The 23867-nt window shown below is 42.5% G+C and overlaps 1 protein-coding gene across 1 annotated transcript; it reads left to right on the forward strand.

Moving 5' to 3' along the window:
- Window positions 1-91: 91 nt before the first annotated feature.
- On the forward strand, window positions 92-23050 carry UBE2N (ubiquitin conjugating enzyme E2 N). Its single transcript, XM_040344129.1, has 4 exons — window positions 92-201; window positions 14993-15239; window positions 21736-21876; window positions 22356-23050. The coding sequence occupies exons 1-4, from the start codon at window positions 172-174 to the stop codon at window positions 22394-22396; spliced, it is 459 nt and encodes a 152-aa protein (XP_040200063.1). The 5' UTR covers window positions 92-171; the 3' UTR covers window positions 22397-23050.
- Window positions 23051-23867: the final 817 nt, after the last annotated feature.

Consider the following 23867-nt stretch of genomic DNA (forward strand, 5'->3'; position numbering starts at 1 on the left):
CATCATTAGCACGCACTGCAGCAGCTGCCGCCCAGAAACTACTTTTCCCAGCATCCTCCTTGGCCGCCGTCATGACGTTTTCGGAAGCGGACGTCAGGCTCTCACTTGTACGTGACAGGAGGATCCGGCGGCACGCAGAGAGAGTCGAGGCTGCATTCGCTATAAGATAAAATGGCCGGGCTTCCTCGCAGGATCGTCAAGGTAAATGTGTGAATGGGAAGAGGGAGTGGGCTGAGTGCTGGGCTCCCAGTATTGGATGTCTCAGGCGCCATGGCGGGACCGTCCCGGCCAGCGGGTTTCCCTCCAATATGGCAGCCGCCTGGGTGGTGGGGCGGCCTGCTCGCCGCTGCTATGACTGGCTTGTCAGGAGGAAGTGTGGGGACAGTGGGCGCTCCACGTACTGTGGTGACCACGAGGCCGGACAGAACAGAGCCTTGCCCGGGCCTTCTAGTCATTGAATGTATATGGGGGCCACACCCACACCCCCCGCCACAGACATCCCGCCCTCCATACAGCACCCCGGAGCCCCGGCTAGTGCCGCATCTCTTCTATGACAGGAGAGACATGTACACCACACCGCAATGATACAGACCATCACTATTAACCCATTGTTCTCCTTTACACCATTATTTCCTCAATTCCTCCTATCTGCTGGAAGTGTGTATACCATTAATGTGCCTCCCCAAGCTTCTATGCACTGTTTATGGAACTTAAAGTGGAATCTGACTTAAGTGATACCCCCCCCCCCCCCCCCTATTACCGTATGTGCTGATGAGGTAAAAAAATAAATAACGTACTTGCCCCCACACATCCGCCACTGTTATCTTTCAAAAGTGGCCCAATCAGGTGCGGTTACCTTGTTTGTGATGTCATCCAGAGGTAATTTGTCCTAGCTGTCGGCCTCCTGATGACGCTGCATTGCGCATGTGCGGTGGAATTATACATAGTCCCATGACCTCCTGGGATCAATCCAGGATGTGGGTATCCCAGGAGGCTTCAGCCATTCTGGCTTGGGTAAGAAAGATTGAAAATAGGATTCCCAATTACCTTTTTTTTGTGCAATTTGCTGTAGGGGAGGAGATGCCAGTTTAGGGGAACGCAAAGTGATCATAGTTTCACATTTAAGGTGGCCTCCTGTGTCAGGGTTACATGTCCCATGATTCATTGCACCCAGCCTATGATGTGCATACATATCCGTTCTGATAGTACAAGATCAGGATGGCTACACTGGGGTTCCAGTGAGACCCTGCATGGCAGTGTAGCCTTCCTATAGGTCAGTGATGGCATACCTTGGCAGCCCATATGTTTTGGAACTATGTTTCCCATAATGCTCATTTGAGCATCCTGGGAAATGATCACGATGTAGACAGAAGAAGCCATTTATCGATTGGCGGCTCTCCTGACACGGGGGTCTGCACTGATTGTTAATCAGCAAAGCCTCCCTCCCCCCCCACGCGCGGTTGCCCACACTGGACCACCAGGGATGACAATAAAGGACACCCACCAGGTATGCCACCTAGACCACCAGGGATATGGCAATCGATGCCCATTAATGCCAGTGCCATCAGTCATGCCCAGCAGTGCTGCCCACCGGTAATGCGGCATCATGCATGATGTGATGTTTCGGGGTTTCATTAACTCTGCGCAACACATCAGGCATCGTACCGCAGAATGGGTTGAATGAATGTAATTTAATTGTATGCTTGGAACTGTATTGATATGTAGTGTATTTATGCGCTGCGTCGCAGTACAGAGCAGAATGTACCCTGTTGAAAGTATTTGATTTTTGCTTTGCAAAATAAACCTAAATATTGCCTTATCAATGCCCATCAGTGAAGGAGAAAACATATTTCCAAAATGTTATAACAAACAAAAGTGTTTATCCGTTTTAGAAAAAATAAAAACCACAGAGGTGATCAAAAACCAACCAAAGAAAGCTCTATTTGTGGGAACAAAATTATACAAATTTTAGTTTGGGTACAGTGTAGCATGACCGCGCAATTGTCATTTAAATAGTGACAGCTCTGAAAGCTGGAAAGTGGTTAAACAGGAACATAGATGAGGATTATAAAAAGAGACACTGTATACTCAGTAGGTAATTAAACTGTTGAAATTGTTAAACTGAGGCTTTACCAGTTACTGCCCTTAGATCGTACCTGTACGTCCTCGATATTAAGTGGTTAAACCTTCTGCCTCTGCAACTCCCTTAAAGCGGATGTGCCACTAAAAAAACATATTAAAAGCCAGCAGCTACAAATACTGCAGCTGCTGACTTTTAATAGTCCTGGAGTCCAGCGGTGATCGCAGCAGATGACGAGCCGATCGCTCGTCACCCTGCTGCTCCCCCCTCCATCCACGGTGAGGGAACCAGGAAGTGAAGCGCTCCGGCTTCACTGCCCGGTTCCCTACGGCGCATGCGCGAGTCGCGCTGCGCCCGCCGATTGGCTCCCGCTGTGTGCTGGGAGCCGAGTGTTCCCAGCATACAACGGGGGACGGACGGGAAACGAGGAAAAAACACGTCTTTTGCCCGTATCGTAGGGCCGGAAGTGGGTGCAGATACCTGTCTGTAGACAGGTATCTGCACCCCCCTCCCCCCTGAAAGGTGTCAAATGTGACACCGGAGGGGGGGAGGGTGCCGATCAGCGGGACTCCACTTTAGAGTGGAGATCCGCTTTAACTCCGACCGTACGCACATTTGCATTCTCGGCTTTAACCACTTGCTTACTGGGCACATATACCCCCTTCCTGCCCAGGCGAAATTTCAGCTTCCGGCACTGCGTCGTTTTAACTGACAATTGCGCGGTCGTGCGACGTGGCTCCCAAACAAAATTGACGTCCTTTTTTTTCCACACAAATAGAGCTTTCTTTTGGTGGTATTTGATCGCCTGTGCGGTTTTTATTTTTTGTGCTCTAAACAAAAATAGAGCGTAAATTTTGAAAAAAAAAATATTTTTTACTTTTTGCTATAATAAATATACCATTTAAAAAAAAAAAATAAAAAAAAATTCTCAGTTTAGGCCGATACGTATTCTTCTACATATTTTTGGTAAAAAAATAAAATCGCAATAAGTGTATAGTGACTGGTTTGTGCAAAAGTTATAGCGCCTACAAAATACTGGACATAATTATGATTTTTTTTATTTTTTTTTATTTTTTTACTAGGCGGCCATCTGCTTTTTTTTTATTGGGACTGCGACATTATGGCGGACACTTGACACATTTTTGGGACCATTCACATTTATACAGTGGACAGTGCTATAAATATGTACTAATTACTGTATAAATGTGACTGACAGGGAAGGGGTTAACACTAGGGGGCGAGGAAGGGCTTAAATGTGTAGCCTAGTAAGTGTTCTAACTGTAGGGGAAGGGGACTGACTGGGGGAGGTGACCGATCTGTGTCCCTATGTACAAGGGACACCGCATCGGTCTCCTCTCCCTGACAGGATGTGGAGCTCTGTGTTTACACACAGAGCTCCACATCCCTGCTCAGTTACTGGGCAATCGTGGGTGCCCGGCGGCATCGCGTTCCCAGTAAAGTGGCGGGTGCGCGCACTCCCCCTAGCGGCTTTAAAAGACGAGGACGTCATTTGACGTCCTGTCAGAACAACTGAGCTACTATGCCGCCGTCAATTGACTGCGGCTGGTAGACAAGTGGTTAAGGGGTTATACCAGGGTGATTTGATGCCTGCAGGTGCAGGCATCACCCCAGTACCATTTTGTAGAGCGGGCGGTTGGCTCTTTAGTGATAACGATCGATGCGGCTAAAAGACGCTCGGCTGTTATCCTAAAGGAGCGGGAGGGGATGTCCAGGTTTCGCTGCTCTTTCCAGGCCTCCCGTCTCACGGTCCAATGCTTCCACCGGCTAGGCTATGACTGGAAAGAACACGGAAACATCTTTTGTTCCAGTCTCCTATGTAAAAACATGGAAGCAATGTCACTTCCGGTTTACTGGGCTGCCAATGGCGCCGATTTAAAAAAAGACAGTATTTAGAATCGTGAAATTTCCAAGCATGACATGCTGGGTATCTATTTAGCATCAATTGGGGGTAACTTTACAGTTTTTAGCTTTTTTTTTTTTATAATAAATAAAAGTGTCTTTTTTTTTTTCAAAAAATTGCATTTGAAAGACCACTGTGCAAATACTGTGTGACGTAAAATATTGCAACAATTGCCATTTTATTTTCCAGGGTCTCTGCAAATATATATATATTTTCTAGCAAACAAATACTAATTTTATCTTGTAAGCAACAAATGTCAGAAATGGGCTTAGGCATGAAAGGGTTAATTAAAGATGAAGTAAACCCTCGGTTTTTCCATTTTTTTTTTTTAAATACACCTGCTAGAGAAAGTCATAATGAGCTAGTATGCACAGCATACTAGCTCATTATGTGTCACTTACCTGAGATCGAAGCCCGCCTCGGTCCCGTCCACCGCCATGTCCCCTCGTCGTTATTTCCCGTTATCGCCGCTCCGGCACTGTGATTGGCTGGCGCGGCAATGACGTCACTCCCGCGCATGCGCTAAAACATGGCATTAACCCAGTTGATGCCATTCACAAAAACGGCACCGCTCAGTGCACCTGTGCCGTTGTCTACGGCGTCCGTTTTCTGTGAAAATATCTCCTTAACCGTTTAGACCCCCGATCCCTCCATAAAGAGTACCTGTCGACACCTATTACCGTCACAAGGGGTTTTTACATTCCTTGTGACAGCAATAAAAGTGATACATTTTTTTTAAAAAACACAATATAATGTAATGTAATTTTTTTATTTTTTTTTTAAGCGTCCCCACTTGCTCATGCAGCATATGGAAGTCACGCCCGCATATGTAAATGGTGTTGAAATCGCACATGTGAGGTATCGCCGAGATCGTCGGAGCGAGAGAAATAATTCTAGCACTAGACCACATCATTAACTCTAACCTGATAACCATAATTATTTTTTCAATCTTTGCCTATGGAGATTTTTAGGTACCGTAGTTTGTCGCCATTCCACGAGTGCGTGCAATTATAAAGCATGACACGTTTGGTATCTATTCGGCGTAACATCATCTTTCACATTATAAAAATTAAATTGGGCTAACTTTAATTTTTCATTTTTTTTTTTAATTCATGAACTTTTTTCCCAAAAAGTTACATTTAAAACACTGCTGCACAAATACAGAGTGACATAAAATATTGCAACAATCGCCATTTTATTCTCTGCTAAATAAATATATAATATTTGGGGGTTTTAAGTAATTTTCTAGCAAAAAATATGGATTTTAACTTGTAAACACCAAATGTCAGAAATAGGCTTAGTCATGAAAGGGTGAAACGTCACGGCCTACCTGAGTATTGTTGCTGACCATGTCCATTCTTTTATGACTATAGTGTACCCATCTTCTGATGGCTCCTTCCAGCACGATAATGCACCATGTCACAAAGCTCCAATCATCTCACCACTGTTTTTTTTTTTTTGTTGAACATGACAATGAGGTCACTGTACTCCAATGGCCTCCACAATCACCAGATCTTAATCCAATAGAGCACCTTTGGTATGTGGTGGAACAAGAGATTTGTATCATGGATGTGTAGCCGTCAAATCTGCAGCAACTGTGTGATGCTATCATGTCAATGTTAACCAAAACATCTGGGGAATGTTTCCAACACCTTGTTAAATCTATGCCATGAAGAATTAAGGCCGTTCTGAAGGCAAAGGGGTGTCCAACCCGGTACTAGCAGGGTGTACCTAATAAAGTGGTGTGTATGCGCATATAATATAACACATGGTCATCAAGGTTTTAAGTGATACTAAAGTCTTGTGTTTATCTTTTACCTACAGGTAAGCCTATAGTGAAGCTTACCTGTAGGTACTGTAAATGTCTAGTAACTGTGCCTTGTTTAGCAGATATTTTAGAGCAAGCGCTCTAAAGGAACGGCATACCTGTGCCTTTCCTACAGAGCCCTGTGCCGTAAACAGTGACTCCCGTGGCCCATCCATTCAAAGAACCAAAGCCCGCAAACCCAGAAGGAAGGTCTGGTAAAGATGGAATCCCTGTCAGTGGCTACAAAAAAAAACAGTCCCTGCACATCCACAATCTGACAGCTAGTGGGGACCTTCAAACTCCCCCGCACCCAAATAAAGATCACGATTCTTGGCGTAACATAATCTTTCATATAGTACAAAAAAAATGGGCTAACCTTCTTCATATATATATATATGTGTGTGTGTGTGTGTGTGTGTGTGTGTGTGTGTGTGTGTGTGTGTGTGTGTGTGTGTGTGTATGTATGTGTTGGAAGTGTATTTTTTCCCTCAAATTGTGTTTAAAAAAACCTTTGTGCAAATACAGTGTGACATAAAATATTGCAACGACCGCCATTTTATTCTCTAGAGCAGCCTTTCTCAACCTTTTCAACACAGATGAACTCTTGAACTAACTTTCTGGTCTCAGGGAACCCCTGCTAATAATTACTATATCTATAACTTGTGATATATTGGTGTGATTGTTAGTAAGAAGAATGCTCCTTACACTTGTGGTCATTGCAAAGAATTACTCTTTGCAGATAGTTATAGTCATTGGTGTCAGTGGGAACTTTTCTGAGAGGCAGAAATTGATCACTGCTCAAGGAACCCCTAGCAACCTCTGGAGAAAAAAGGGAGTTCTATGAAACCCTGCTCTAGGGTCTCTGCTTAAAAACCGCTTACTACACACGTAGGTTCCCTATCTAACAACTAGGTGCAGCCTTGTGCTGCCCCAGTCCCTATCTCCCTGTTTTACAAGTTTGCCACACAGGCGTTGTCTCACGGGACAGATACCACACTCCCCAGTCTATTCAAACAGAACTGGTTCCAGGTTGGAGCATCTTCCTAACCTGTGTGAAGTTGGCACCCCATGTTTGTAAAATCTGAATAAAAATATACCATTCGTTTGTGCCGCTAAAACAAGCGTTTGTGCCGGTTTGATTTCTGAGATATTAAACATTCAATTTAATGCAAGCCCCGCCCACTTTGTACCCCATGTTGCTGAATTTTAAAAAAAAAAGTGTCATTAGTTTGTGCTGGTTTGTGCCGCAAAAATAAACGATTGTGCCGTTTTTAGTTCCGGAGATATTGCACGTTATATTTTCTGTAACCCCGCCCACTTTGCACCCCATGTTGCTAAATTTTAAAAAAAAACGCGCCTGACTGGAAGAACAGATGGGGGAGGAACAGACGGGGGAGGGGGCGGGCACAGCTGGCTCAGGCTCTAGTGAGGCATAGCTAGCTGTCAATCAGGCGGCAGGGTGGATCTCGACAGTATTGTCGGGATTAGTCCTGGCTGCAGCGTGGCTCTGCGTTGTCAGCATATAGTGGGCAATAGCCCGCCACATGCTGAGTTTTTTTTTTTTTTTTTTTTTTTGTCACAGGAGAACATAAAAAAAAAAAAGCTAAAAAAGGTCGAGCCATAGTTCTCTTTTAACAAAAGTTTAAACCAGGTGCTTACCAAGCAAAACAGCACTCCAGCAAATTCTCTTACATAAGTCACTTCTTTTTTGGTCAGTAAACATTCCTTTTCTAGTGCCATTGGTACGTACAAAAATCTTTATTGTAGTTTATTTTTGTGGCACAAACGAATGGCGCCATTTTTTTTTTTTAAATTCAGCAACATGGGGTGCAAAGTGGGCGGGGTTACAGCAAATATAACGCGCAATATCTCCGGAACCAAAGCGGCACAAACGTTTATTTTTGCGGCACAAACGAATGGCGCGTTTTTTTTTTTTTAATTCAGCAACATGGGGTGCGAAGTGGGCGGGGCTTGCATTAAATTAAATGTTTAATATCTCAGAAACCAAACCGGCACAAACGCGGAACACGAATGTTATATTTTTATTCAGATTTTACAAACATGGGGTGCCAACTTCACACAGGTATCTTCCTAAGCATGCTGTGTTTTTATTTTATTTTTTCATCGTCTTAATGAGCCCACTTAGTTCAGCTGGGCTCATTAACTCCCAGCATTCCCCTCTAGTGGTATAAGTCGGCATAAAGTCTGAATCTTGGACATACGTATTTTCCATCCTGGATTTTTTTTTTATTGTGTGTGTTTTTCTAGCTTTCTATTTTTTTTTTTTTTTTTTTTTAAGGTGGTAGTAAACCCCAAAACAATTTTTTCATTAAGGCTTGTACCTTGAAATAATGAATCAGATCATCACAGAGTGGGACTGGATATGAAAAAATATCCAAATTTTTAAATGCATTACGCCTTCAAAGTCCATTATCTGAATTTAAATAAAACACACACTGACACAATCCACTCCCCCCCCCCCTAAAAAATAGTAAAAAATAAAAATTACAATATGACATAAAAAAAAAAAAGTGTATATCCTTATAAATGACCACTATGGAAGTAATTTAGAAATGAGTGGGATTACATCTACATTAACATGTAAGCAACAAGTGTCAGATAAAGGCTTAGTCTTTAAAAGAGAAATATGGGTTACTTTTTTTATTAATCGGATGCCATACTGTACTTCAAGATATGTACTTTACATGTTTTTTGTTTTTGTTTTTTTTGAGGTGTGAGTGAGGAGGCAAGGTCCATTTGATACACAAAATGGCTTGTAGCAGCTATGTTTTACAGTGCTTTCATAGTTTACAATCCATTGTCAGTACCATAGTTGTACAGGTGTAAACAGTCATGGAAAGGAATTGGAGCACCTGGAAGAATCTCTATCAATATGATGGTCTGGGTGCGAATTGGTCCAATAGCCCAGTGCTACAAGGATACACTGTGCTGCGTAGCCAGTTGGAAGCAGAAGGCAGTTGCGCATTCAACATACACTGCACATTGGCTTTAAATCGATTCAAAGATGAACACAAGGTGCTTGCACTTGAAAATGAGCACAAAGGGAAAAATGCACTATGTATATTGAGTAGATTTTTTATTTTTTTTAAAACTTCTTGGAAGCATTTAAAAATGCCAGCCTAATATGGACTGAGTCCATTATCTTGTGCTTGGAGGTCACCTGTGAAAGCTAGGAGGCCAGCCAGTTTTGTCTTCTGCAGCAAAATATTCCTTGCCACTTGTGGTACTTGAGCGTTTGACGTGCTTCTTTGATAAGTATAAGTGTATTATCGATGATGTGCGTCATTTACGATGCATGATTTGTATGGTGGAGGTCATTGGCCTGAATTTTAAAATGTCAGGTCTGTAATGTTTAGCACATAATCGTTCTAAATTTGTATATTTTCCAGGGTGGATTTGATTTAAATCAAGTCTATTTAAATCATGATTTGAAATCACTAGTATAAAAAGGCTTGATTTAAATCAACTCGATTTAAGCCCAGGTTCACACTGAGGTGCAGGAATGAAGCCGTGCGAGTTCAGCTGAGCTTGGACGATTTTACGCCCGTTCGTCAGTCCCAATTTCGGCAGCGATTTCAGAGACATCTGTTCAAATAGTAGTACAGAAACTATTTGTTAAAATCGGTGCACGGATTAGGACGATGCCATTGCCGGCAAATGCCGCCGATTTGCCATGTCAAATCGTACCAATGTGAACCGGGGCTAAATCATAATTTTTAATGAGCAACTGTCATCTCCATACTGCAGCAGCTCCTCCTCTGACCCGCCGTTAACTCACCTCAACAAAAATATCAGATTAAAAAAAAAAAACATTGCTTTATATCCACCCTGTCAATGGGCTGCAGTTATTCAGCAAACACTACAGCTTTGCTAAAGTCTGTTTACTCGATATACCTCATACATGTCACAGGATGACTGTGAGTACACTTCCCAGTGTCTCTACTGTGCAGCTGACTCTCCCACTGCTTCCTGTGTCCTATTAAAAAATTCCAAGCCAAGTATGAGTTTCATTGGTAGCTGTGAATACTTCTTCTAATTACTGCTATTTTTGAATATTGGCCTTTTTGCATATGCGAAAGCAGCAAGATGTGTGTGTGTGTGTGTGTGTGTGTGTGTGTGTGTGTGTGTGTGTGTGGCCCTCAGATGCAGCCTCGCGTGTACCAGTCATGTAGCCTGCCAATTCTCTCCCTCCTTGCAGTGATCTCTGTGTGTCACAGAGCTTAACTACACAGGCCGCAGTAACAATGCACTGCGTCCTGGGATTACGTCACACTGATTCAATGTGCCACCATTGGATCAGTGTAGGGGAAAAGGGAATAGCCGCTCCTAGGTGGGAACCCAGATCAATATCCTCCGTTGCAGACAACTCAGGTGCAGGCAATGCACTTAGCAAAGCAGGAACAAAGATATTGTTTCTGGACAGCCGCACTCTGAACAAATTGTAGCCTTTTATTAACCACTTCCTTACTGGGCACGTATACCCCTTCCTGACCAGGTGAAATTTCAGCTTCTGGCACTGCGTCGCTTTAACTGAAAATTGCGCGGTCGTGCGACGTGGCTCCCAAACAAAATTGGCGTCCTTTTTTTCCCCACAAATAGAGCTTTCTTTTGGTGGTATTTGATCACCTCTGCGGTTTTTATTTTTTGCGCCATAAACAAAAAAAGAGCGACAATTTAAAAAAAAAATCAATATTTTTTACTTGTTACTATAATAAATATCCCATTTTTTAAAAAAAAAAGTTTAGGCCGATACGAATTCTTCTACATATTTTTGGTAAAAAAAAAAAAAAATCGCAATAAGCGACTGGTTTGCGCAAAAGTTATAGCGCTTACAAAATAGGGGACAGAATTATTATTCATTTTTATTATACATTTTTTTTTACTAGTAATGGCGGCGATCTGCGATTTTTATTGGGACTGCGACGTTATGGCGGACACATCGGACACTTTTGACACATTTTTGGCGCCATTCACATTTATACTGCGATCAGTGCTATAAACATGCACCGATTACTGTATAAATGTGACTGGCAGTGAAGGGGTTAACACTAGGGGGGCATGGAAGGGGTTAAATGTATTCCCTGGGTGTGTTCTAACTGTGGGGGGAGGGGGGTGACTGGGGGAGGTGACCGATGCTGTGTCCCTCTGTACAAGAGACACAGATCGGTCTCCTCTCTCCCTGACAGGACGTGGAGCTCTGTGTTTACACACAGAGCTCCACGTCTTGTCCCTGTAGCCGCCGATCGCGAGTGCCTGGCGGACATCGCGGCCGCCAGGCACGCGCATCGGCATCTCAGAGGCATCTCTGTTAGAGATTTAGAACCACCCTGCGGCCGCACATATTCGTACGGCCGTCGGGAAGTGGTTAAAAGGACAGCACTAAAAGTCACAGCAAAATAAAATAAAACCTGACTACTGACGCGTTTCGCACTGAAACTAGTGCTTAGTCATAGCAGGATCAGTGTACCATCTGTCACAGGAGGCGGGACATTGGCGCTGCTCTGTTTTGTTCTTTAACCACTTAAGGACCTTGGCTGTTTTTCAGATTTGGTGTTTACAAGATTAAAATTGTTTTTTTTTGCTAGAAAATTACTTAAAACCCCCAAACATATGTATGTGTGTGTGTGTGTGTGTGTGTGTGATTTATTTATATATATATATATATATATATATATATATATATATATATATATATATATATATATATATATATATATATATATATAATATATATACACATACACCCTAGAGAATAAAATGGCGGTCATTGCAATACTTTTTGTCACACCGTATTTGCACAGCGGTCTTACAAGCGCACTTTTTTTTGGGGAAAAATCATTTTTTTATTAAAAAAATAAGACCACAGTAAAGTTAGCCCAATTTTTTTTTTATATTGTGAAAGATACTGTTACGCCGAGTAAAATGATACCCAACATGTCACGCTTCAAAATTGCGCCCGCTCGTGGAATGGCGTCAAACTTTTAACCTTAAAAATCTCCATAGGCGACGTTAAAAAAATTCTATAGGTTGAATCTTTTGAGTTACAGAGGAGGTCTAGGCTAGAATTATTGCTCTCGCTGTAACGAGCGCGGTGATACCTCACTTGTGTGGTTTGAACACTGTTTTCATATGCGGGTGCTACTCACGTATGCGTTCGATTCTGCACGCGAGCTTGTCAGGACGGGGCGCTTTAAAAATATATATTTTTTTTTTTGTTATATATTTTTTTTTTTACACGAAAAAAAAAAAAAATTGGTCACTTTTATTCCTATTACAAGGAATGTAAACATCCCTTGTAATAGAAAAAAACATGACAGGTCCTCTTAAATATGAGCTCTGGGGTCAAAAAGACTTTAGATCCCATATTTAGACTTGAATGCAAAAAAAAAAAAAATTTGTCATTTTGAAAAAATTACAACAAGAAAATATTGCTTTAAGAAGCATGGGTGGAAGTGACGTTTTGACGTCACTTCCGCCCTGCTATGGGGACGGGTGGGGGCCATCTTGCCCTCACTTGTATCCCAGCCGAGGAGAGTAAAGGACCCGATTGGAGGGGGGCCTTTCTCCTGCCGCCCATAATGGTAATCTTGTGGCGAATCCGCCGCAGAGACCACCGCTATCGTTTACTGGACCGCTCAAAGAAAAGATGGATATCTTGGTTGTGGCTGCTGCTGCCGTTACGAGATATCAATCTTTAAAGTACCGACGTATATGTACATGAGCGGGTCCTTAAGTGGTTAAGTAACAATCTAAGTGTAGCATAAAAATAAGGAATTTATTCGCAAGTGTTTAAAAAAACTCACTAGAAAGTAATGGTTTTCAGGCACATCGTTAAAATGGGCAGCGTTGTCCAAAAACACAGGAGTCCAGGATAGTTCCATATGGCACGGTCCTATGGAACTGATGAAGGAGCATGCATGCTTCGAACGCGTGCGTTATCACCCAGTGCCCACCAGCAGCGACCTTTCACACCATTGATGTCCAGCGCCCTCTACAAACTTTCCCTGCGCCCTCCACAGGCGCCGCTGAGCTCCATAGGACCGCGCCATATGGAACCATTCTGGACTCCTGTGTAATTGGACAACGCTGCCCATTTTAATGATGTGCCTGAAAACCACTACTTTCTAATGAGTTTTTTTTAAACACTTGTGAATAAATTCCTTATTTTTATGCTACACTTAGTTTGGCGCTGCTCTGTTTGTTCTATGTCTCCTATACCAGAGTAACGTCTGCTCTTCAGCTAGCTGCCTTTTCAAGTGTGATCTCCAGATTATCATCTTCACTATTCCTGAGGTATCCACCCAGGATATGTGGACTTTTCCTATCTGGACTATTGTATAGTTTTTTGTTTTATTACAAACCCCTTAATCATTAATCTCCCAATCCTTACCTTGGTTTGAATGATTCCTACTTAACTTTAATGCTCAACCAGGATTATATCATCCCCCCCCCCCTATCCACTTGTTTAATCCTTATTGATATGGTCCTAGGATGATGATTATTATTACCATTATCTTTATCAGTAGCAACACCACTGCCCTTTTTGAAGTGCCTTGGCCATTGTTGGGACATTGTTACTGCGGCCTGTGTAGTTAAGCTCCGTGACATACGGAGATCGCCGCGAGGAGGAAAGGACTGCGGCGAGGCACGCCAGAAAGACCCCCCCCCCCCTAATGGGCAGCACCAGGGGTGAGGCCCGCCCCATTTTCGGCTCAATTATCGGCAATAATTGTCTTTCAGCAAAATGCTGAAAAGGCCATTTTCAGAAATTTCGGTGCATCCCTAGTATGTATATGCGTTAACAAAAAAAACAAAAAAAAGATATAATATATTGCCCCCTGTCGCATATGGGAAAGTTAAGTCATCAATCGGCCCTCCTGCAAGTAAAAATTTGGAGCTTACACGGTGTTGTCTCTCTAACTCCCAGTAGCTGGACAGTGCATTGGGAAAGCAAATGGAGCAATCTTTGAACTAAACTAGTAGGGTCGGGTTCACACTATTGCGATTTGGATGCAGATTTCCCTGTATCCAATTCGCATGTCAGGAGATTGTGACTGGGTCTCTATGGAGCCGGTTCACACATCTCTGGAGCGGCTCTAATGCTATTTGAGACCATATAAGACCCAATTTTAAAGGAGGAAAATCTAGAAAAAAAGATTCTGAACCAAATACTGTAGTAAAATATTTGCCCCCCACTCGTCATCACCATCACACCACCCCCCACATTAGTAATAGCCAGTAACATTGCCCCCACATTAGTAATAGCCAGTAACATTGCCCCCACATTAGTAATAATAGCCAGTAACATTGCCCCCACATAGTAATAATAGCCAGTAACATTGCCCCCACATAGTAATAATAGCCAGTAACATTGCCCCCACATAGTAATAATAGCCAGTAACATTGCCCCCACATAGTAATAATAGCCAGTAACATTGCCCCCACATTAGTAATAATAGCCAGTAACATTGCCCCCACATAGTAATAATAGCCAGTAACATTGCCCCCACATAGTAATAATAGCCAGTAACATTGCCCCCACATAGTAATAATAGCCAGTAACATTGCCCCCACATAGTAATAATAGCCAGTAACATTGCCCCCACATTAGTAATAGCAGCCAGTAACATTGCCCCCACATAGTTGTTGCAGATGCATGGCAAGATCGCGGCGCGCGATCTCTTCTAGGAATAAACAGATCCACGAGCAGAGCAGTGATGACGTCAGCGCACCGGGTGTACTAAGATGGCCAACCGCTCCGGAGCTAGGCCAAAGCCGCGGTCTTTCCTAAGGCCGCGGCGGCGCTGCATTCCGCGGAACGCGGATCGGTTAGGCGAAACCGTGTATTCGCCGTATAAGACGCACCAACTTTTTCCCCCCAGTTTTGGGTAAGAAAAAGTGCGTCTTATACGGCGAAAAATACGGTACTTTTTCATACAGGCACATTTCAGGAAAATGTAAATTTAAATGCTGGGGTAGCAAACACTTTAAGTACTGGATGCCTGAAAATGCTAATTACCTGGCTGTTCGATTTCAGTACTTCTAAGTATAATTGAAGACCCCTGATTCTTTGATATGAAGGTTTCTAGTCCTTTGGTTTCCTTTGCCGGTAAACACATAAAATAGTTCCCCCATGTTATACAAGTTTCTCCTTGTTTTACAGGAAACCCAGCGCTTAATGGCAGAACCCGTTCCTGGAATAAAAGCTGAACCAGATGATGGCAACGCACGGTATTTCCATGTTCTAATTGCAGGTCCACAGGATTCACCATTTGAAGGAGGAACATTTAAACTTGAACTATTCCTTCCTGAAGAGTACCCAATGGCAGCTCCTAAAGTACGTTTCATGACCAAAATCTATCATCCGAATGTAGACAAGTTGGGAAGAATATGTTTAGATATATTGAAAGGTAAGGCTCCATTTATTTACTGTAATGCTCCAATTGATTGCTATTTTCTTTTTATATACAGCTGCATTATCAAAAATAAAACCTCAACCAAGGGTGGTGCATAATTTCCTTTTAGTTCCTTTGTTATATTCAGTAATGTTTATTTTGTAGTATTATCAGGCAGATAACCTTGTACTGTCCAGGGACTGTATAAAAAGGCATGACTGGGGGGGGATAGATTGTATACCTTTTTTATTTATAGTAAGCATTCAAATTCATGGTTTTATTTAAAAGAATAAACCCTTTTTGACTGCTATGGTTAGTGGCTTAATTTTCCCCTCCCCATTTTTGAATTGTCTGCATTAGTGGGTCTTGTTTATAAAGCAGCAAATGTGATTTTCACAACCATTTGCCGGTGGGAAATCAATCGCTTCCATTTAAAAATCAAAATGGATAGTTCTTAACCAGAGAATGTTTGTTTGTTTGTGAAATCATAGTCTCTGTTTTATAATATGTTGTTCTACTCTGTTTCATCAATGGTTCCCTATATGCAACAGTCTATCCAGTTGTTTTATCCACCCAGAATTTTAGGATTTACATTTGATTTTATTGGATACATTTTATAACAGAGTAGATACTTTCCTTTATTGCAAAAAAAAACAAACAACCTGTGATAATCAAATACCACCAAACTCTATTTGGGCTGAAGTGGGGGAAAAAGAGCTTTTGCCCTACTTCTCCTTAAACCACTTCAGCCCAGTAAGATTTCCCCCCTCAATGACCAACCAATTTTTTTGTAATGCGGTACGGTGTTGCTTTAACTGACAGCTGCGCTGTTGTGCGACGCTATATCCAAACAATGTCCCTGGCAGGGAAGGGGTTAACACTAAGGAGGGGGGGGATTAACTGTGTTCCCTATTGTGTTCTAACTGTGGGGGGGATGGGACTAACTATGAAAGATGACAGATCGTGGTTTCTATTTTGTAGAAACACACAATCTGTCTTCTCTCCTCTGACAGCATGGGTATGTGTGTGTTTACACACACACAAACCCCCGTGCTGCCACTTGTGCACCCGTGACCGGCTCCCCGCTGTGCAGTGGGCATGCGCGCCCTATGGTGGCTCTCCTGGGTGAAGACGTATATGTACAGGATTTCGCCCAGGAGAGCCATTCTGCCACAGTAAATGTGCGTGAGCCGGTCAGGAACCAGTTAATGCATGCCAATATTCTGATTGCTTTGTTAGGCTCAGCCATGGCATGCAATGCCAAGCTACTGCTATCATCTACTCTGACCCCCAGGTCCTTTTCCATCCTAGATTCCCCTAGAGGTTCTATATTTTTGCCACCCAATGCATTATTTAAAAAAAATCTACATTAAACCTAATTTGCCGATGTAGTTGCCCACCCCATTAATTTGTTCAGATCTTTTTTGCAAGGTCTCCACTTCCTGCAGAGAAGTTGCTGCCCTGCTTAGCTTAGTATTGTCTGCAAATACAGAGATTGAACTGTTTACCCCATCCCCCATGTCGTTTATGAACAAATTAAATGGGATAAGTCCCAGCACAGAACCCTGGGGGGACCCCATTACACACCCCTGACCATTCCGAGTACTCTCCGTTTATCACCACCTTCTGAACTCGTCCTTGTAGCCTGTTTTCAATCCATGTACTCACCCTATGGTCCATGCCAACGGACCTTGTTTTTATACACAATGGCTACGGCCTTCCTTTATCTAGATGGCAACTCACCTCCTCATAAAAGGTTATTAGATTGATTTGGCAAGAACGATCCTTCACGAATATATGCAGATTACTGCCAATGATACCGTTCTCACTTTTGCTCTCCTCCGCAATGCGTCTTTTGTGTTTTATCATAGCTGCCCTAATTGCACCCTTTGCATTCTTTATAAAGTCTGAATGCTGATGGATGACCCCCCTCAACCTTGTATTTTTTGAAGGCCTTCTACTTTACTTAAATATGCATTTTTACATTGTTAAGCCGTCCAGGACTTTTGTTCGCTCTTAAAGTGGAGGTTCACCCAAAAAATATTTTTTTAACATTAGATTTAGGTTAATTATGAGAAGCAGAATCGGGTGTTTATTTTAAAATAAATTCAGTACTTACCGTTTTAGAGATCGATGTTCTCCCGCCGCTTCCGGGTATGGGCTGCGGGACTGGGCGTTCCTACTTGATTGACAGCCTTCCGACGGTCGCATACAGCGCGTCATGAGTTCCCGAAAGTAGCCGAACGTCGGTGCGCAGGCGCCGTATAGAGCCGCACCGACGTTCGGCTTCTTTCGGCAACTGGTGACGTGCTGTATGCGACCGCCGGAAGGCTGTCAATCAAGTAGGAACGCCCATTCCCGAAGATCATACCCGGAAGCCACGGAGAACATCTATCTCTAAAACGGTAAGTACTGAATTTATTTTAAAATAAACACCCGATTCTGCTTCGCATAATTAGACTAAATCTAATGTTACATTTTTTTTTTTTTTTTCTGGGTGAACCGCTTTAAATTTATTACTCAATGGGATGCATTGGCTAATGCACTTATTTAATATGCTCTTAAAAAAAAAAAACATTCTCTCCTCCGTGTTCTTTGTCCCTAAGATTTTATCCCAATTTATGCCTTCTAGCAAGGTTCGTAATTTAGGAAATCTGCCTCTTTTGAACTTCAGTGTCTTTGTATTCCCCTTATGTTTCCTATTTGTGTGATGTATACTGAAGCCAATTGACCTGTGGTCACGGTTTCCTAAATTGCCCCGTATTTCCACATCTGTGATCAGGTCTGTATTGATGGTAATCAGTAGATCTAGTTGGTGAGTCTACAATCTGACCCATGAAATTGTCCTGCAAGACATTTAGGAACTGGCGAGCCTTAGACGAATGCGTGGTTCTCTCCGCACAGTCTGTGGATAATTAAAATCCCCCATTATAACACTTCCCATCCTTGCTGCTAATCCAAATTGTGATAGGAGATCCGTCTTCCCCCTCCTCCTTCAGGTTAGGGGGCCTATAGCATACTCCCAGTATTATTTTCTCCTTGCCTTCATCCATTTTGGAGCTCTACACATAATTAACATGTCACATTCTCTATTGCAAACGTTGATAAACTTCTTTAATTGTCATCTGCAAGTCTGTATTCTACTAGTAATTGTATGTGTAGCACTACCCCCGAAGGAGCTGCTGGTTTGTTTTGGGTGGCATGTTACCTCTATTTCCTTGCCGTCTAGGGCAGTGGTCATCAACCCTGTCCTACAGGGCCCACTAACAGGCCAGGTTTTATGTATTACCTTGGGGGAGATGCAGACTAGAATACTGCAATCACTGAGGAGCAAATGATATCAGCTGTGATGTATTTCAGTTATCTTGCAAACCTGGCCTGTTAGTGGGCCCTGCAGGAGAAGGTTGATGACCACTGGTCTAGGGTATCGGATGAGAGTTGAGAACACACTTTAGACTTATTTTTCTTTGATTTATTTGCTGAACTTGGTAAAAGAATAAAAGTAGTTGAAGAGATAGAAGGGTAATAGATATTCGGTTCAGGTGCACAACTTCTGCCTGGAAACACTCCTGCTTCCAGCAACACAGCTTTCGTCGCCACTCTAGCCAGAGTGGGTATTACGCACCCGGATAGGCCTTTCTCACTAGCCTAGCAGCCAGGATAGCGCATGGAAATTGGTTACGTTTCTGCCACAGACCTTCCCTCAGATGGAGATATGCTCGGTCCAAAATCCTCTCACACAGGATTCATTACCCGGATCTCTCCCAAATTTAACTTCTTACAAACTTAGAACTGACAGGCGACCATCATTCAGCCTTTCAGTAATGGTGCATCCTTCAATGAAGTTGAAGGCCTCTCCTGAGATACCAGCCTCGTGCTTGGTGCTCTCCAAGATAGGTTCTTCATTGAGTGGCTTCCTCCCTCCAGGACGCACAGCACATGACCACTCTGCAAACGTAGACCCAGTCTGACTACCGGGCCTACTTGGTAGATCACAACCCCGGACCAACGTGGTCCCGGAGCTAGGAAAACATGAACACGCACCCCCAACCCGGAGGGCCACTCACAGGGGGTGGTGGGACGACAGACCCGCGATCAACCCCTGGCCAATGGCGTCTGTCCCTTAAATACTCCTCACCAGCATGCACAGCAGGACGATCAACCCCTTCGGCAGCCAATCAGTGAGGGGGGGGGGGGGGGGTTGGAACACCCAAAACACCTTGATCTGACTGCTGCCACCCTTGGCCTGGGATGGTAACGACACCACAGACAACAATGGTGGTCACTCACAGTACAGCATGGCTGGAACAGAGGCCCAAAATTTGGAAAAAATCATAAGGTTTGAGTCAACTAACTCTGACTACCCTCTAAATTTAAAGCAGCGCCGGCTAAAAAGTAACAGGCCGCTACATATGTAATTGGTGCTCGCTCCCGCAGCGGCCCGCCCGGCTTACACAGTGTGCCTAAAATGTGCATCAGAAAGCGGCAACCCATCACACATAATGTGTGGAACGCATTGCGCATGCGTAGTAGGCCGGTGGAGCGGCTATCTGATTGATTGAACACTGGCCATATGTGGATCGAAATGTGGTTGGTTTAGCAGGAACTGGCCATTTTTTGACACTTGTATGGGTGGAAGTTGATCAGCCGAATGAGTTCTGTACAACTGCCCTGTTGGATGCTTGGCTTTTCGATTAGCACCTCAGGCAATAGTATGCACCACTGATCAGTGTTTTCTGATGGCGGGGAAGTTCAATATGTCGGTTGAATGAAAAATAACTGACTTCTATAGGCTGCCTAACTGGCAAAAATTGATATCCTGTAGTAAAGTGACTGTTACTTTTTGCAGAGAGCATTTGAATTTGAATCATAAAGCTGGCCATTGACATTGGAGTGTGTGGGCAAGATCAGGCAGACAAGAGGTTTCTCACCTCTGATCTCTACCTCCTTGGATCATCTCTGTCCAGGAACTCCCAATGGCGATCCGTAGTTATTAGAACTGCTAGTTGCCTTCTTCTTTTACTCTTGTTTTGTTCTTGGTCAGTGGCTCAAAAGATTCAAAACATAGGATGGTGAGCATGACATCTAGGAACCTAGCATTCAGTTATGGCAGCCTACATAATTCTGAGCTAATTTTTCTTTAGAAATGTTCAAAATAATTAGCAGGAGAACCTGCTTTGTGTGTTTTTCTGTGAGAAGAATGAACTTGTAGGCATAATTTGTGGATTTTCCTGCTGTCTACAAATGTACCATTAAAAATGTCCCGCCTGCATTAGTTGTTGAAATGTGAACTGCTGGTTCCTGTCATCAGCTGAAAATGCTAAGAGATCTGTCCGCTAGAAGGTATAATTGAACTGGAGCAGTAAGGAGACCTTTCCAGAATAAAAACAAGTCCTATATATTTATTCATGCTACACCAATTCAAAGTATATCTAAAGCCAGAACTTTTTATTTTGAATAGAGTAGGAAATGGTGAAACCCCCATCAGTATTTTTAGTCATCTGTGTTCCATTGGAGAGGGTTCCCTGTACTTTCTTCATGTTTCTCACCACCCTTTCTGCTCAGGTTTCTGAGTTAAGATAACACTACATTATTGTTAAAGTGGTTATAAAGCCATATTTTTTATTACAATAAAAATATTCTTTACATAACTGTTCTGTGTGGTGCTATTGTACATAACTGCCCCTTGCCTCCTTTTTTAAATTCCCCCTGCTCCTACTTTCTAGCATGTGTTCCCATAGAAAGTTGCTCACTGTGGGAGCATGTGTGGCCGAGCTCCTAAACTGTGCTGCATTAAAGCAGGGGTTCACCCTAAAAACAAAAAATTTTTTTTTTTTTGTCTACCATGCCATCCAGCATACTAGCGTCAGCTACAGTATGCCTTTATTTTAATTTTTTTGCTGTACTCAGTTTAATCCATTAGTTAAGTTTCAGACTTCCGCTGGGAGTAGGCGTTCCTATGAAGAGGGGAACATGATTGACGGCCGGCTATGGCACGTCACGCTTCCCAAAAAAAGCCGAAATAGGACTTGGCTCTTCACGGTGCCTGCGCAGTCAGCTCCTAGTCTGTGCGCAGGCGCCGTGAAGAGCCGAGTCCTACTCCGGCTATTTTCGGGAAGCGTGACGCGCCATAGCCAGCCGTCAATCGTGTTCCCCTCTTCATAGGAACGCCTACTCCCCGCGGAAGTCTGAAACTTAACTAATGGATTAAACTGAGTACAGCAAAAAAATAAAAATAAAGGCATACTGTAGCTGACGCTAGTATGCTGGATGGCATGGTAGAAAGTTGTTTTTTAGGGTGAACCTCCGCTTTAAGGTATAAAAATAAAAAAAACTTGGACTTTAGAACCACTTTAAGTTGTTAGGACTATTTTAAACGTTTTTTTTTTTTTGTAGAAAATGTATTTACGTTGGTTTGAAGAATGCAGTGGTTGACTGTTTGTGTATGAAGGCCATGTTTATTTTTCTCTCTGACTGTGCATTGAATATCTTTTTTTTCATCTGTCTGTAGATAAATGGTCTCCAGCTCTGCAGATCCGTACAGTGCTTCTATCAATTCAGGCTTTGTTAAGCGCACCCAATCCAGACGATCCATTAGCAAACGATGTAGCTGAGCAGTGGAAGACAAATGAAGCCCAAGCTATAGAGACAGGTATATTTACACAAGGGCATAATTTTCAGTTTCGGAGCCACAGATTGGCTATATAGTCTTGCTTTGTCTGTAATGGTGACACTGCAATAAGACTGACGTCATTCTGCCACTTCCAATAAATCTTCCTTTGACATAGCGCCACTCCCTCTACCTATAGAAGCTGGTTGACAGAACAGTACTCCCCTTCCTAGGCTGTATAATTTAAAGTATGAAGCACGGTCATGCGACCTGATCGTTGATGTGGTACTTTTTACAATTGAAGAAATCTTGTTCACGTACTGAGGGTTTTCCTGCTAAAGTGTATCTAGTTTAATAGTAGATGACCAGAGAGATGCTGTAGGCCTGACCGAGCAATGCATAGGACCAGAACCTGAAAACTGGATAATATATTTTTACAATCTTAATCCTAATACATGTGATTTAATGTATGGTTCTATTGTATTATTGACTCTAATGCATTTTTCCTTTCTTCCTTGCAGCCAAAGCATGGACTAGGCTATACGCCAACAATAACGCTTAAACTCCTCTTGCTCTTCAAGTGTGCATCACTTCTTCTGTTCTGCCAAGATTTCTTCCTTATATTTTTTCTTTTGCGTTCAATGGACACAGTCTTAAAAAGAAAAAAATTAAATAAAAATACAGATAAAAAAAGCCCAGACATGGTCAGTCTTTGGTGATTAAGTGCACAATAGCAGATCTCATGTATTGTCCTGATTCACTGTTTGTAGCGCATGAGCAGAGGCAGTAGATTATCATCAGCATGTTCCTTTAACATTTAAGAGGTGGCAAGACCTCTGTAACTTTCCATTTTAGCATCATAATTTCAGTGTGAGCACTGTGAATGGAAATAGTCTAGGGTTGTTGCAGTATCCTACTTTTTTTTTTTTTTTTTTTTTTTCCTTTTAACAAATGGATACCTCCTTTTTATTAATTTTTGTTTGAAAAAGGCTAACCTTTCTGTAGTATGTTGGCCTCCTAGCTCGGTTCTGTAGACAGACAAGCTTGCCCGAAGACACAAAAAAAAGTTGTGAATCCAGTGTGACCCCCTATTAAATTATAACTAACTTCTCTTTTTGAGTGTTAAACCATCCAGAGCTTGTGACCATTTTGTATGGCTTGTCTTGGAAATCCTGTAAATCTTATGTTTTAGTAAAATATTTTTTTTGTTATTCTATTTTTGCCTTTGTACAGTTTTTTTTCCTTATTTTTCTTTAATGCATGCAAACGTGAAAAATATTATATTAAGTTTGAAAGGAATGCTCAGCAAAACAGACCTGTATTTTGTTGCTGAGCTGGGAATATTGTTAGGTTTGTTGGAATTCTAATTACCTTGGCATAACAGCAAAATGATTTGCTGAATAGTCCTCCAATCAGGGTGCTATGTTCAAATGTGAATTTTACATCAGAATGCCACCTATTATAGGGCATTGGAGATCTCTTCCTCATTATATGTATTGAGCTTCAGTTTACTTCCTGTCTTTTCTAAAGGGACTCTGACACAAAGCAAAACGCGTATGAGAGATTTGTGTGGAATCTGCCTTTCTGAGAATCGCACATCAAATTTGAGTTCATGGTGTAGGGAGGTCTAGTGTCCGCTTCCCAGGAACTAGTGTCTGGCCCAGAATCAGAGACTGGCTCCTCTTACGTAAAATTTCAACATGGAATGCCTGTAAAAAATGTATTTTATGGTATTAACTGTAATAATTAAATGTAACTTTAAATTTACTCTATACAAGAGTTTTCACATATTATTATTTTTTTCTTTGTATTTATACAAGGTCTTTCAAAGCACCTCTGATTGCTAACTTCAGATCAGATGACATGTCATTACAGCCTGAAGTGTACTTCTCACTTTCAGAACATAAATTAGCATAACCTAGCTTGGCTTCCAATCAGTGATCTATCAAAGATAGGTGTGGATATGATCAAATCAGCATAGGTAAGACATGATTTAATTTCTGATAGTGTAGCATGCTGCAGAGACTTTCTAC

The sequence above is a fragment of the Rana temporaria genome, chromosome 3 (assembly GCF_905171775.1).
Source record: "Rana temporaria chromosome 3, aRanTem1.1, whole genome shotgun sequence".
Lineage (NCBI taxonomy): Eukaryota > Metazoa > Chordata > Amphibia > Anura > Ranidae > Rana > Rana temporaria.

Bases quoted from the DNA above. Each gene is read 5' to 3' on its own strand.
- UBE2N (XM_040344129.1), top strand. From the start codon at position 172: ATGGCCGGGCTTCCTCGCAGGATCGTCAAG. The intron at 15,240-21,735 runs GTAAGGCTCCAT...ATCTGTCTGTAG, and splicing joins ATGTTTAGATATATTGAAAG to ATAAATGGTCTCCAGCTCTG. The intron at 21,877-22,355 runs GTATATTTACAC...TCTTCCTTGCAG, and splicing joins AGCCCAAGCTATAGAGACAG to CCAAAGCATGGACTAGGCTA.